This window comes from Agelaius phoeniceus, chromosome 10 (genome assembly GCF_051311805.1).
Source record: "Agelaius phoeniceus isolate bAgePho1 chromosome 10, bAgePho1.hap1, whole genome shotgun sequence".
Classification (NCBI taxonomy): Eukaryota; Metazoa; Chordata; class Aves; order Passeriformes; family Icteridae; genus Agelaius; species Agelaius phoeniceus.
Window position 1 is genome coordinate 14,926,367 of NC_135274.1, and position 15,710 is coordinate 14,942,076.

Genomic DNA, 15,710 nt, shown 5'->3' on the forward strand with positions numbered 1-15,710 from the left:
TTTTGTTACCATTCATGTATACATTTATTAAGCCAAAGGAGTTTGATCATGTCACAGTATGTTACTAGAGCACATGAAATCTTTTCTTTTCAACTTCACTAACAATGGTCATTAATTATTTTTTACTTTTGCCTTTCAGGCCTATAAAAGTTTCCTCTTTCTGAATTCCTCATGAAAGACTCTTTTTTTTTTTTCCTTTTCTTATCTTAAAGTACAAAACAAATGTTTCTCAGCTATGTAAACAACCATCATGGAAATGAGACTGCTCCTAAAGTTAACATTATTGTTATGGACGTTCTGATAGATCTATGTCATGTGGCAAGTATTTCAGCTCAGTGACTCCTTCAGTGGAAGTTATGATTGTTATCATCACCTGTGCTGCAGTACTGGAGGCCTGGTCAGGGTTAAGGCCCTTCTGTGCAAGCTGCTGTACAAATACTTGGCTGTAACTGAGGTCCCTGGAGAGAAGGGCATTCACTGATGTGACTGTAACCCTCTCTGCTCCGCCTGCTCCACAATGGAGCTCAAGGGAAGCTCCTCTCCAAGCTAACTCTGGAGTTCATGTTCAGATACTGTGAAGAGAAGGGAAATGTCACTGCAGGCCAATCCTGACACCTGCAGTCCTGTGCGTAAAGCTGCTCACAGTAATGGGAATGCTCATATGAGTAAGGAACTCCCGTGGTGAAAGTCTGCAAGGCTGAGTCCCTGGGTTGTTGGACTCCTTTGCAAGAAAGCATGCGAGAAAAGCAGACTGGTTCCTTTTCTCTAGGGTTCCATCAGTGTAATTCTAAGAGAGAAAGGGATGGGGTCAGTTGCTCAGTTTCAGCACCTTGAGCATTTTGAGTTCTGATCCCCAAGTTAAAGAAGTCTCTGCTCTGCCTTGGGCTACTATGACCAGGCCTGGAAAAGTCAGATGGACGTTCTTTGTCATGAGGAAGCAGTGGTTTGCCATTAGAGCATGGAGGGACTCTGTTTTATGGTGTGGAGGCTGCATCCTAGGCAGGAACTGTGAAGATTGTGTTTGGCCATCAGCAGAAATTATTCTGAAAAAGCTTCAGAGCAATTGCAGTTTAAATAATGATTACAGCTTCATATTTGAGGTGAAAAAAGAAAGGATTACATGAAATAAATAGAAAAAAAATCATTGTCCCTGCACAAACATAACATATTCCTGCCTATGAAACATCCCTTGCAAATTACTGCCTTTTAGGTTATGTCAGATATTTAAATGAACCCTTTAGAGCTAAAATACAGTACTCTGAAATGAGGTTAGAAAAATTTAAAAAGGACTAATGGGAAGTGTGTACAAAGCTCTCTTTAAAACAGATTTCCCACCTGGATAGCTTATGAGCGCGAGGCCTCAGTAGACGTAGAGCCGGTCTGCGATGGCGGCGGGCATGTGGGTCATGATCTGCATGCGCAGCCACCAGTAGTAATCCATGGGGTGGTAGCGGGTGTAGGGGGCCGTGGAGGTGAGCGCGTGCGCCACGCTCTCGATGACGGGCGACGTGTCCCTGGAGCCGCTGTTGCAGTACGACTCCATCTTGCTGACCTGCTCGTCAAAGTACTTCCGGCCATAGTCCTTGCGCACGATCTCGGGCAGCTCGTCCCACATCTTGTCGGCGATGGCCTTGATGCGCTCGGGGCTGTACAGGTTGGTGCCCGCGATGAAGTTGCCGGGCTCCACGATGCTCACCATGACGCCCTGGGGCTGCATCTCGTAGCGCAGGCAGTCGGAGAAGGCCTCCACGCCGAACTTGGTGATGCAGTAGGGAGAGCGGGCGGGGCTGCCCATCCGCCCCATCATGCTGCTGATGTTCACCACGCGACCTGGGCAGAGCACAGCTGAGCTATGGGACCTGGCCTGAAGCAGGTACCTGGCACACACCACCCAACATATTCCTGAACATGCACCCACCCACCTGCCCACTGCCAGGCAGACCTGCTCATGGCTCTGCCTCAGCAGTGCTGGCTTAGGCAGTGCCCTTCAGGTTTGTGCTCCTGACAGAGCCTGCACAGGGGGAAACAGGATTGCTCAGCAGCAATTTGGACTGAGCTCAGAAAAGTAAAGCGGGAACAAGGAAAGGCTCTGGGACCAAAGCTAAGCTTGTTTATTTGCAAATCAAAGGCCAGTGGTGGCTCAGAGTGTCTGCTTCTCAAAATGGGATAGATTGTTCCTGTACCACCAATGGGCAGAGCAGCTTAAGTCCACTGCACTCTTCCATGTGACAGCTGGGTTATGGCTCCAGGAACAGAGGCCTTTCTCCCTGCCAGAAGCCATCCATTTGGGCTGGGGAAGATGCTGGTAAGAGGCTGTGGATGCTGTAGTCTCAGTAGAGGTTGGAGTTCTGTACACCTTCTACCAGAGCTCATTGCTAAGTTGTGTTAGAAAGGGAAACCCTGACCTCAGAAGTGGATAGCCTTCCTTGGTGGAAGAAGGGCTACCCAGGCCACATCCAGCCCAGGTCAGCAGCACAGGGCAGTACTGTAAATGCCTGTGGAGGCCTCAAGAGTGAAAAATACTCTCATTTAGTCAGGCAGTAGGCCCTAGCACAGGAAAGCTTTTGCCTCTTTATGCTGAGACCCATGCAAACTCTAGGTCTGCATGTCATTGCTGTACAACCCCCTCTTTTCCTACATCACAGGCTCCCAGAGTAACAGTGCAAAATAACAACTTCCCTGCAAGAAGCTTTTTGCACTGCTGCTGCCCACCCTGTCACAGCTGATTTTTATATAGCAGGGAGAAATGCTCCTGGCACTGTAATTGATTGTGAGCTGCAGTTTTTGAACAGGTAAAAGAAGATATAATGGATTAGATCTTGTGTGGGATGTTGCAGGAGAAGGCAGCACATATGGGAAAGAGAAAGAAGTGGTTTTCAGGCCTGCTGTGTAACTCAGAGAGGTGAAGCAATCCGTGTGTCTGCTGGGGACCACATTGTATCTCTGAGGGCAGGAAGGTGTCAATGGTGCAGAGAGAAGTGCCACAGACCTTCTGGCCTCTAACACAGCAAGGGGGGGCCTGCTAGAGGGAGAGCCAGTCAGGAGCTCTGTCACTCACCCTTAGACCTCCGGATGAGCGGGAGGAAAGCCTTGGTGGTTCGCACAGTGCCCCACAGGTTCACTTCAGCTACCTCCATGTAGGTGTCCATGCTGGTGAATTCAACTTCCCCAAATGTGGAGATCCCAGCATTATTAACCAGCCCCCAGAGCCCTACAAGACAAAATCAAGCACCATTAGTTGTGCTAGGAGGTTATTGAACCACACAACAGAGCTTTTCATTATGACTTGTGATGGTGAAGACCAGATAGAAGAGAGTCCAGAGTGCACTTCAGTCTCCTGAGAAAATAGAACCACCATGGAGATCTGCCTGTACCACCCAACACTGCAGCCACAAAGTGCTGTCAATGAGGCTTCCCAGGAAGTTCTGAGCCAGCAGAGAACTTCAGCCTTGTATAAGCTGTTCTCCTTGCCACTATTTCTTTATCCATCATAATTTTTTTAAAAGAAGCAAAATACATAATGCAAATAATAAGAATAGGAATGAACTTGTAAGAAACAAAAGAGTAATTCTTTCAAAGTAAAATCCCTTCTGTCACCATAAGAACTAGAGTGTCTGCAGTGCTGGGAAGGAGGGTGTAGGCATGGGTGAGCATGCATGCCATGGCCTCTCCCTTTTATTCTGCTGCAGCCAAAATGGCAACAACTGAAGCTACCTATTCATTTGGCAATAAAAAGAAAGATTTGAAAGGAATTTTAAATAAAATTAACTCATTTAATATAATATTCTAATTGTACAGGAAACATGCTGAGAAAGGTCTGAGAAAGGCTTCTGTCTCTCATTTAGAAAAACTCCCTTTTATCTGTTGACTGACTGTGTCCAGATCTGTGTTATCAGAAGAAGCCCAGGAAAGGCAACTTCATCCTGGCCTGTGCTTGAGAATACAGAGCTAGAAAACTTAATTTATATAGAAGATCCATATGTAAAAATTAAATACAAAGAAAATAAAAAGAAATTGGTTTGCGAAATCCAAACCAAAACATTACTGGTTGTTCTGCTTAAAACAACCTTCTGCTGAATGTGAATATCCTTTAGGAGGAACATGTACTTCAAAAGGTGGAAAGGTTTCAGAAATGTATGAGCAAAGGCAATTTTCACAGCACTGGAGCAGAATTTGCTGCTCACCTCAGTAGAATGAAGTAGGTAGGCTGAGAAAATCAGTACAGCTACCCCCTGAATTGTAAATGGTAGTATCTACAATAGCATTAATGATACCCAGCTGGCTTCATGGGAAATTCTTTGGAAAACCTCTCAATTTCCTTTGCCGTTTGAAAGAGTAGAGAACGTATTTCCATTTGTAATTCCCAATCTTTGGGCATGGGGCAGGTTTTACAACAGAAAGGGAGTCACAATGAACTTCAGTTCACAGGAACAAAGTACTAATCCCAGAGCCTTGAACACCACTCTGGTTTTTGCCAGTGTCCCTACAGGAGCTAGTGGAGAACCAAGCAGTTTTCTTTGTAGATGCTGTGTGAAGTGGGAAGCTCCTTTCTGACATGGCGCAAATTTCAAACAGGCCATTTGCTCTGCCCTGCTGCTCCTCAAAGATTCATGTCCTTCAATCACACGCTCAGCTTTTGAAATACACCCTGACAATGCTCTCAGAGCCCAGCCAAGGAAGCTCCTGTCCCTCTGCAGCCTCAGAGCCCATTGCACACACCCACCTTTCTCTGGGTCCTCGAGGCTGCCTTGCACATGCTCCACTGCCCGGTCCATTTCTTTGCTGTCACAGACGTTGAGCTGCACAGTTCTCATTCGATCGCTGTTCATGGCATCCAGCTCCTTGGAGCCACCCTCTCCCTTGTCCTAGAGGGGAAGAAAGTGCTGGTTTCAATCTGGCTAAAGAGCTGTGCAGAATATCAAATGCCTACCAACTATCAAATCAAACAAAAGAGTGCACAGGGCAGTCACAGAATATTCAGGACAGTCCTGCAGCCTTAGGAAGAAGGGGAGCAGACAGGACTGGTCCTGCAGAACACCATTCCTCAAGCATCTCCATCTGACCATGAGTACCTGTACCAATACACACCCCATGCATGGCTGTGCTCATGAATATAGAAAAATATGATTTTCCAAGAACATGCATTCAGTAGAAAAAGTACTGAAGACAACAAAAATAGAAGGGAGGTTTCAGTGACTGTTAGATATGTCCACTGGAAATTGTGGCTTTTTAGCAGCTCAGACAGAAGAAATGAAACACATAAGTAATTTTGCAACTCTGAAGTTTTTTACTTCAGTCAACACAGAGGCAGGCTATTACTCTAAACAGTGTTTTTTAAGTTTGCTGTGTTCTTATATTCTCTAATGTTGATCTTCAGTTACAAAAGCTGAGTAGAAACACCTATCAAAAAAGTACTTATCTACCCTCTTTGTCTTGAACCCTTTCAAAAGGCAGCAATTTGTACCAAGTGTCCTGTTCTGCTGTGACGCCTGTAGAGGGAGCCCAGGTTTACAAATAAATCTTTGATTCAACACTGGGACACAAGACAGAGCTATCGGGACAGAAACCTATTTTGAAAAAATGCAGCAGAAACAAACTACTAATTTAAGCAAAACTTAGTAATAATGCAAAAAAATAATAGCAGAAAGTTGGATAACATTACAGAATTCTGGCAAATTCTCTTTAAATAGTGCCACTATTCAAGATATGTTTATAGTGATGAGTGAGCTAAAAGATTAGATCAAACTAGCTGACCCACCCCAGGATATCCTGAGGAGTAAGTTTGTTTCTGTTAGGAAATGGCCGTGCAGCTAAAAAAGGGGCAGCGCTTCATAAGGAGAAATAGACTAAAACTCTCTCCTGTTCTCCATGACCATCAATGCTTTGCCACCAAAGATCTCCTCCAGAGCATATCAAGGCTGTGTCACTAAGCTGTTTGTAGCCTCATTCTTCTCTCATTTGCACTAGTGGGATTCCATCATCCACCCAACTATTTCAGGGGACCCCCAATACACACCCCATGCATGGCTGTGCTCATGAATATAGAAAAATATGCTCAGAACACATGCTATAAAATCACTGGTGGTTTGGTGTATTTCAAAATTAATCAAAATAAGCCCTCCATAAATATATACAGAGTGAGAGCAGGGCCAAAGGTCCAGACCACAGCCCAACACCAAACTTTGCTTATGGTTAAGCCTATAAAATTAGCTTTGGGATTCCAGCTCTTCAGACATGGAACAGACCACAGTGTTGTGACTTAAATAAGAACCTCCCTAGACACCATTCAGTCCTGGTTCTGCTCTGTGAAATTCAAACACCTGTGTCTTTCCCTGTACCAACCACCCTCCCTCTCCTTGGCAGAAAGCTGTGCAGAGTGGAGAGGGAAGACTGCAGTTGCTATGTGTCACTGCACATGCCACAGGTGAAGAACAGTTTTTGTTTTCCCTACCTTTTGCAGGCAGCCAGCATAAATAATGAAACCTTTGTCATGCAGGTGCTTGGCCAAGGCAAATCCAAATCCTGAGTCACAGCCTGTTATAAGCACAGCTCTGCTGCCAATCTGCAAAACAAACCAGAACAAAATGCACTGGAATTGAGTATTTGATATCAGTGATTTGCAGCACAAAGAATAAGTCACATCCTTGGCCAGGAGCAGTGTGTTCCAGGGATGTTCTCTACACTCACTGCCTCCTGCCACCCAGTGCCACCTGAACACAAGGAATGACATTTTCATTCTGAGTTCAGTCCAGTGAGGCAGGATCACTGCCCTCCCAGCATGGAGGAGTTCAGCACCTCTGGCAAACAGGCTTCCAAGGCAAAGAGACCGAGCAAACCATCATGCTCTGGCAGTTCACACTCATCTTGAAATCTGAAAATATACCAGACACTTCCCAAGACATCTTCTCTTCACCAGGAACTGCTCCTATATGCTCAAAGCAGGCAGGAGTCCACTCTTGTGTGCATGTAGCCCATAGGGCATGGAGAAGACAGTTTGACTGAAGAAAGGATATAGTTTAATCTTTCTGACTGTTCACTTATCTCTCTCTCTCTAGCATCTAAGCTCTCTAGAGCTGGGTTCTAAGGGCTAAGAAGATTCAAGTGGGGTTAATATGTGAAATTAGGACCAGTAGGTCATCACTCTTTTTGTCTGGTTGGGCTCTTTTGGTCTTCCTATTTTTCCAACTTACAATTTAAATGGAAGCATACCTCCTTCCCTCTCCAAATTCCTTTTTCTAACCCAAAGACAGGCAGCAGTTAAATAACAAGCAGTTAAATAACAATCTAAAATAGTGCATCAGACAGCCCAACAGCAACAATTGCACATCCAAGGTGCTGCTGTGGGTGTGATTACATAATAATTGCCTGCAATTCACTCCGACTCATCTCTTTTAACAAGCTATAAATTTGGCTTTCCCCAGCATACCCAAGGACTGATCAGGGTGGAAGCTGGGTGGAAGAAGCAAAGGCTTCTCACACTGGAAGCCTGCAGTGATGTGAGGATCACATCTGAGTTCCTCTGAAACTCTGTTCCAGAGTTAAGAAGTAAGTTCTGCGTGCTCTAGCACTGCTTCAGTGCTGAGTTCTGTGCCACAAGACAGACAAGATGACAAAACATCATCCCTTTTGCCTGGCACTGCTCCTGGCAAGTCAGTATCTTCAAGGAGAGGGCTGCTAAAAAGGGCCACACTCTTGATGAAGTGGTGAGGACACACTGATTTATTTACATGTCTTTAAACAACTACTCTCCAGAAAGAGTGCTTTATTAAGAATTTGTCATGCAGATTCCCTCCACTGTAAGGTGGAACATTTAATCTGCTGAGTGAGTTCCAAAAATAGAAAAAACCCACTCGTATGATTGTTTATTTCCATGCTTAGCAGCACATACCGTGCTACGTCAATGGGAGCTCGGTGTGGAAAGAATGTGGAGCATGCTCGAGAGGTCCAGCTTGCAGTCTTTCTGGCAAACTGGAAAGATGAAATTGGTCACCAGGCTTCAGGGATTTTAAAACCCCTGCTCAGCAGAACCAGCTCCTGGAAGCCACAGTCACACTCACCTGATCGACTTCATTTGCATAAGAGCGGCTGCCACACGGGGACAACAGAGGGAGGGAAAATCTCTGCACGGGCCTGTTAAAAAAAGCCAAGCCAACAGAACAGTCAGATGTGGAATATCTTATCCATAGCCAGCTGCAGCAACACACACATGAAAAGGAATGTAGTGCTGCCTACATACATGATGTAGATTGTCATTTGGGAAGACAGAATCTAGTCTATACTTCTCCTTACTCTGAGCCTGTGTGTTTCCTACAGTATGACACATTTGTTTCTCCAAAGACCTTGATGCTATTTCCAGCTGCAGAAGCTGTCCGGGTATTACAAAGTATTCTAAAATAGCTCCTGGTCTGGAGGCACAGAGCTGCTTTCACCCACAAAATGGGCAGTGCAGTGTTTGCATTTTCAACAACACCCTCACTTAACATGTGCACAAAGTTGGGGTATGGGAAGTTATTAATTTGTCTGATGAAGGTATTCTGCTGTGGCTTTGTCTCTGACACCCAGCCTGAGGCTGAATTTGCTTGGATTTGTCTCACTCCTTTTACACACAGCTCCATCCTTATTTCATCCTGGATGACACTTCTTCCCCTGCAGTGTCTACCCATTAAATACACTTAGATTTTACATTGCCTTTTTAAGCTAAGAAATACTGTCTTTGAGCAATACCTGCCATGCAGATCTGAAGCTCCTCCTCATAGTACGTGTGACTCCCAGAAGACAAAACATATTCACAAAGACAAACCAGAGCAAAGCAACAATGCCTTCCAGGAAATGAGATTCCATTTAGAAAAGCTATGTTACCCAGTAGCATCACTCTGTCTTAAGTCTTGCCATCATTCATCAAAACTGGGCCTGAACAACAAAGCGGCATAACCCAAGCTCTGTCCTTGTCAGTCACCTCTCTGGACTTTATCAGCTTTTTCATTTTTGCTTTGGGCACTGACATTGCCCTCCAGGAGCTTTTGGCCTTCCCTTGGACTTGCTGTGCTTCATCTACCCTCTGGCTCCTCCAACAGCATCCATCCTTCCCAGAGCTAATCTTCAGGCTGCTTTTTGGTTTCTAAGTAAATTTGCATAATCATTCACAATTATCTCCAGCTCAGACATCACAGGCTCTTGCAGGGTGACCTGTGCTAGACTGCACAGCAGCTTGCAGATACTCTTGCCTCTGAGCCACATCTCAGGAAATCAAGGTATCTGTGAAGGCAGAAGCTTTGAACCAGATGGGAAAGGAGATGACACATTCAGGCAAGGGTGTTCACTCACACCCTCCTGAAACAGTTAAGCTGTTTTTCTAACTTAGAGTGTCACAAGCCAAATCAGCTCTTGAAATAGCTATAGCAAACTTAATTGCTGCAAAGGTCACTCCCCAGGCAGTGTGTGTTAACATCACTGACCTGCAATCCTGGATTGAAACTTTTACCTCAACACTAAGATTCTTGGTGTGTCTTAAAGTGCCCAGAAATGTTCCTAACATTTCTTACAGTTGAATGAACTTGGGTTTTATTTTTCAGTGTCATGGTTGACCCTGTTATTTCACTGCAGAGCACTGATTTGCTGCACTCAATTCACAATAATCTGTAGAGAATACCTACTAGACATTCTGCCTATCTCAACCTGAAGGCAATGGCAAAAGAACAGATGCTGGCTGCTGCTGAGCAGGAAAGTCATCAGCAGGAACAGCCAGGAAGTGATGTGAGCCCCCACATGGTACCATAAGCCATTTTTGTCATTCTGCATCACTGAATTCTAGAGACCACAACAGAGACTTTAGAATGCACAGATGGTCCTCAAATTGAATTTGTGCTTGTAATCATGCACTGCCTCTTGTTCAGTTCCACAAAAAAAAAGGAGTCATCAGCTTGAAGAGTCAAGTACAAAAATGCTGCTTCAGTGCATTAAGACACTGGTATAGTGGCAGCACTGCCTTTCAATGAACAGCTGGATTTCCATTGCAGGTTTAGCAACTTATGGGGATTTCCAAATGCAACACAGGTTTGCCCTGAGTACAAGACACACAAAGCACAAATACACAGTAAGCAAAACAGAAGACGGAAGAAAAAAAACAAGAATATGCTGAAAATTCTTTCCTCAACTTAATAAAACATTAATTCGTATTTTTAAGGCCACAGCAGATTCCTGCAGGTGAACTCTGGTGTATGTGGAGCAAACAGGAGATAAAAGACCTATGTCTGTTTGCACAGGAAATCTCTTAACAGCATAGCTATCTCCAACACCCAGTTACCAGAGCCACCCTTGACCATGGTGATGCTGGACACCACTATCAGCAGCAGTAGAGCAACACTGGAGGTGGCAGTTCTTGTTTAACAGGCCACCAGCCCCTTCTAAATGGCTTATGTACAATTAGTAGTACCACACTGCTGTTCGGGAGCCCTGCTCTAAAACAAGGCCAGGGAAAGCACTCAACTTGCTCAGGATTTGGACTAAGAGGTTCCAATCATACAGCAATATAAATGTTGGGGGTTTTTTCAGAGCTAGAAATTAGAATTAGATAGGCAATTTTCTGTTCATTTGCAGAAAAGAACCAGCTTAACTACTCAGTCCACCTCCATTTCTTAGTAAAACCTTCCCTCTCAACTTCCTTATTTCATGGGATTTGCTGCCTCTTTAATCACAGGAAGTCACAGAAATATATGACAACTTCTTGCACTGAAGCAAGGCCTACTTGCTGATATTCCAAAAAATCCTCTTGATGGATACTGAATGAATGTTCTTTTTAACTGAAATGTGAAAAAAAAAAAAAAAACCAACAAAAAATCCAACATGTTGCCAACCCCTCCTTGCATACGGAGTCCATCTCTGCTGTGCTCAGCTCAGTGACTGAGCCGTGGCACAGGTTGTCCAGGCAGATTCTAGAGTACCCATTCTTGGAGATGCTAAAGCCACCTGAACACAGCTCTGGGCAACCAGCTCAGAGAAGCCCAGCTTTAGCAGAGTGGCTGGACCACATGACCTTCAGAAGTCCCTTCCAACCTCAACCACCTTGTGACTCTGTAAATAAACTGTCCCACTGAAATCAAGTGAGTCTTTGACATGTGCTTTACTCAAGATGTCACTCTTTCCTCTTTTCCACCAAGTTACTTACCTGAAGCCATTCCCTGGGTCCTTGAGATTCAGGGCTTTCACAGAGAAGTTCAAGAGAGGGCGGGACAGCTTGGTGGCCAACATGTTTTCAACTAGCACACTTTACCAAAAGCAAAACTATTCTTCCTTAGCTCTGCAACACAAGATAGCACCTCTGTTTTAGTTGCTCAATTATTTGGTAAGACATGCTGACTCCATGTATTTCAACAGGAAAATACAGTCCAAAGGAACTCATCTTCTCCCCTTGCAGTCCCTCAGACAGAGATAAATAGCTCAACCTTGAGCCAGCCAAGATGCTTTTAAATAAGGAAAAGCATTCTAAGTAAACTACCAAGCAGGGAGACATTTAAAGAAAACGTCAATTTCTCTTCTTTAATGCATCTTTAACTGTTTTCTCTGAAACAGGTAAAAATTAAGGTACTCATATGGAATATATTATTTCAAATAATGTATTTGAATTAGCTATATGGAATAACTTTGAACAAAAATATAACTTCACGTCACAGGTGATGTTATGACTGTCACATGTTATGTGACGTGTTTCCAAAACAATCCTTTGCTTTATAGCTAGTACAGCCACACAGTTAAAAATATATTTTTTGGTAATTAAGTGGTTGGTGATGCTGGACTAAGCACAGGGAACCACCAATAAACTCAATACCGAGTGAAAACATCTCAAGAACGAGACTTTGGTACGGAAAATCAACTTAAATCATATTTATCTTGGATAAAAGTAACCCAAGACACAAAAAACCATCTCCCAGTCCCTTTTATTGAAGCTGAGAAACGGTATCTCAGTTGTTGTGGGTGGTTTGCATCTCTGCCGAAGGCTGGGCCGCCATCGCGGCAGCTTCGGGGCCTGCTGGAAACCAGGCCTGGGCTGGAAAGCAGCGAAATTACCGCAGAAAGAGCAGCGGTGGGCACCGAGATGGGGAGGGAGGGAGCGGACAGGGCTCAGGAGGCTCGCTGCCTCGGCTAATCCTCAGAAATCCCGGTGCTTTGATCCAATTCGGGAGCACGGCGGGTGTCCCCGCGGGTTTTGGTGAGGTTCGCAGGGAGAGGGCGAGGCCGGAGCTCCGTCGCAGGTCCCGCCGACCCGGCCCGGCCCGGCCCCTCTCCGGGACGCGGCTGCCGCGGCCCCAAACGCGCTCACGGCCCGGCCGAGGCACCGGGGGCGCGGCCGCCCGGGCTTGTGGCGGCTGCGGGAGAGGCCGCGCAGAGGAGATGCCCGCGCCCCTCGCGGGCAAGGTCACCGTGCGAGCCGGCTGCCAGAGCTCCGCGGGCCGCCGCGACCCACCCCGACCCGCCCCGCGCTACCCGCGCGTTACCTGGAGCCGGCGGGAGCCGGGCGCTGCTGCCGTTTGAATGAGGCTGGGCCGGGGCCGCGGTGCCGGGCGCGGCGGGAGGCGGGCCGGGGGCAGGGCCGGAGCGGCGGCGGCGATAGGCTGCGGCCATGCGGAGCGGAGCGGGGCTGTTGCTGGCGCTGGGCGCCGCGGGGGTGCTGCTCCTCCACCTCCTCCTCCTCCTGCGGCGGGCCCGCCGCGCCCTGCCCGTGAGTACCGCGGCGAGGGGCCGGGGCTCGCCCGGGGCAGAGCCCGCCGGAGGCGCCCCCGAGGCCCAAAATGGCGCCGGGCCGGGCCGGGCCGGGCAGAGGCGCTGCAGGTGTCGAGGCCGGAGCGGCGCTGCCTGTGCCGGGCTGGGCTGGTGGAGCCGACAGACGCTGTGAGGGGGTGAAAGCGCCGAGCCGGGCACGGCCCGGGGCGATGAGGCCCTTGCCGCGAGGCTCGGCCGGGCCGCGGTGCGGCGGGCGCTGCCCTCGGACCCCGCGGTGCGGCGGCTGCTCCCTCCCCGCAGTGCTTCACTGGGACGGGGATGTTCATATAATCATAGAATGGCTTCGGTTGGAAGGGACCTTAAAGATCATCCAGTTCCAACCCTGTCCCATGTGCAGGGACACCTTCCACTAGACCCGGTTGCTCAGAGCCCTGTCCACCTTGGCCTCAAACTCTTCCAGGGATGGGGCATCCACAGCTTCTCTGGGCAATTTGTGCCAGGGCCTCAGCACCCTCACAGTTAAGATTTTTTTCCCTAATATCTTATCTAAACCTACGCTCAATTTAAACCCATTCCCCCTTGTCCTGTCACTACATGCTCCTGTAAATGCTCTCCCCTCAGATAGTAAAAGGCCACAATTAGGTCATCCCAAAGCCGTTTCTTTTCCAGGCTGAACAATCTAAATTCTCTCAGCCTTGTCTCATAGGAGAGGTTCTCCATCCCTCTGACCATCTTGGGGGCCTCCTCTGGATGCACTCCAACAAGTTCACGTCCTTCCTGTGCTGGGAGACTGAAGCTGGATGCAGCACTGCAGGTGGGGTCTTACCAAAGCAGAGAGAGATCATCTCCTTTGACCTGCTGTCCATGCTGATTTGGATGCCCAGGATATGACTTGCTCTCTGAGCAAATGTTTTTGCTTCAGGACCACCTCCAGCTCAGTCTTTCCCCCTGGAATGGCCACATAACAGCTGTAGTCTGATTGCAGCCTCCCACTTCATTCCTTCATCCACTCTGCTTCTCTTACTTTCTCCATCCCTGTTCCACTTGAGAAAATACCTTCCCTTTAGTGAGTATTTTCAATTCTTTTTCCTGGGATTGAAAACCTCAACTTTCCCAACCCTGGAAAAAGGAACAAGCCAAGTTTAGTTTGTAGCTGCACTTATCCTAAAATCAATCTGTTTGATAACATCGGGGAATGGTCAGGGGAACCACAAATGGGAACAGGATAAAAAAAAAACCCAAACAAATGGCACATTAGAAAAATATTAAGTCTAGGTAAGCATGCCATATTCCCACATTGTCTAGAGAGACAGGCTGAAAAAGTAGCTTCAATTTCTTCAGCCTGTTCTGCAGTAAATGTATAATTCTGATGGATCACCTGCATTAGTAAAATAAATTATATATAATAAACTAGCCATATCCCAATAGAAATATGTGTACATCTGAGCTGACTGCAGGTTAAAATGAGGCTACTCTTCTAGGGGTTCCTGAACTGTGAGGAATAGTGTTGTGGATCACACAGCATAGTGTTACTGTGCTCACATGCCACAGCAGCACCTCTGGTACAAGAAGTGCTCTTAGCAGACCCCAGGCATGCTGTCCCAGGCACCCTGTCAGCACTGGAGTGCTGTCTCCCATGCAGTGTTTCCAGGCAGCCCTGTATGACCCTGAGTGAGGGAGGCACCTGAGTTCCTCAGAATGCTCATTAAGGTCACTGTGCTGATAACTGGTCCTCTCTGCCTGTCCCAGCATTGAGTCAAATTAAGCTGCAGATTGGCCTTATCAAATTTCAGGAACAGGCCCATTAAGCTTTATCTTAGGACTTTCAAAAGATAAGAGTGATTGGGCTTTTCTGTGTTCACAAGTTTTTCTGGCATAGGATCCCTTTGGCTGGGGATGGGGTTGATCCCTGCTGTCATCCCTGGGAGCTCTCTGTCCATCGGGCACGGCACAAAGAGGCACAGGTACAGATGTGAGATCCAGTACATCCCTTGGGGTTTTGCATGCTCCTTGGTGCTGCTGGGGCCCCTGTCTGTTATGAGCCATGATGCTGGAGTCACATGTTTTATTACCAGCAATTAGGGTTATAGCAAATAACAATCACAAGATCCTTTTCAAACTGTAAGTTGTCCCTCACTTTCCTTACTATTAAAGGCAGATGAGAGGATTTTTAAACCTCATTTCTGTCTACATTTTGGTTGTTTGATTGGGGATTTTTTTTTTAAGGAGCTAATGATGGTTGAGGATTGGATATCTTCTTTGCTTGCCTGACCTGTGTTCTGGAAGTGATTACAGCTGCCTATTTCCTGCACACTTCCTGCTCTTTTGGGAAGTCCTCTGCCTTCAAGATTCAGAGGCAAAGACTCTAGGGAAGTGAGAGAAAGAGGAAAAAAAGTCAAATCCTTTCTTTTTTCACAAGCCAGCTTGCTGAGTTATTGCAGGAGGTGACCTTGACAACTTCTGTGATCTGGTTAATGTTTGATTTTCACCTCTCAGAGAGATGTCACTCTAAATTAAATTCAGACTGAGCACTGTATATTTAATTCTCACTCATATTTTGTCCTTTAGCTGTAGCTATCTTTAGAGCTTTAATAGAGCTAGTCTGCACCTAGGTGCTCTTTGTCTAAGGTATAGTATAATGTTACTGTGGGTGTTTGTATTATAAATGCAGGACAGACTTTTGATCAGTTCTAGTTTCAGCTTCAGATCTTAACTCCCCTTTGAGAGCAGTTACTTCAACGTGAGTTATAGGACAGGGTGTAGCTTTATTTGCTTATTGTTCTCTGCTGAGGCTCACCCTGAGTTTATGCAATAATGCCCTGATCACTATCACCCTGCAATCTTCCCTTATTGCTGCTTTACTACACCACATGGCAGCAAAGCAAGAGATGAGGGAGCAGTGGTGATTGACCCATTTCTCTCTGAAAATGTGTCTGGACCAGCCAGTGTAATTCATACATAAGGGTGTTCATATTCCAGCTGTTGAGAGTACT

The 15,710-nt window shown here is 46.5% G+C and overlaps 2 protein-coding genes across 5 annotated transcripts in view; one reads left to right on the forward strand and one right to left on the reverse strand.

Annotated features, from left to right (window-relative positions):
• Window positions 1-12,627, reverse strand: BDH1 (3-hydroxybutyrate dehydrogenase 1). The gene is made up of 7 exons (XM_054639450.2): window positions 12,492-12,627; window positions 11,165-11,296; window positions 8,058-8,130; window positions 6,452-6,562; window positions 4,724-4,865; window positions 3,059-3,211; window positions 1-1,830 (listed from the first exon to the last, which is right to left on the reverse strand). The coding sequence occupies exons 2-7, from the start codon at window positions 11,245-11,247 to the stop codon at window positions 1,361-1,363; spliced, it is 1,032 nt and encodes a 343-aa protein (XP_054495425.1). The 5' UTR covers window positions 11,248-11,296; window positions 12,492-12,627; the 3' UTR covers window positions 1-1,360.
• The window catches only part of LOC129124449 (D-beta-hydroxybutyrate dehydrogenase, mitochondrial-like), a 17,569-nt gene continuing 13,832 nt past the window's right edge, over window positions 11,974-15,710 (forward strand). For 2 of the 4 annotated variants that reach the window (XM_077183977.1, XM_054639451.2), the window contains exon 1: window positions 12,591-12,715. Coding sequence is in view for 1 of the 4 variants with exons in the window: in XM_054639451.2 (XP_054495426.2) it covers window positions 12,617-12,715 (99 nt within the window). In the remaining 3 variants the exon portion in view is untranslated. Of the gene's footprint in view, window positions 12,080-12,590; window positions 12,716-13,109; window positions 14,682-15,710 lie in introns of those variants that run through there. The other 2 variants (XM_077183979.1, XM_077183978.1) reach the window with 2 other exon arrangements.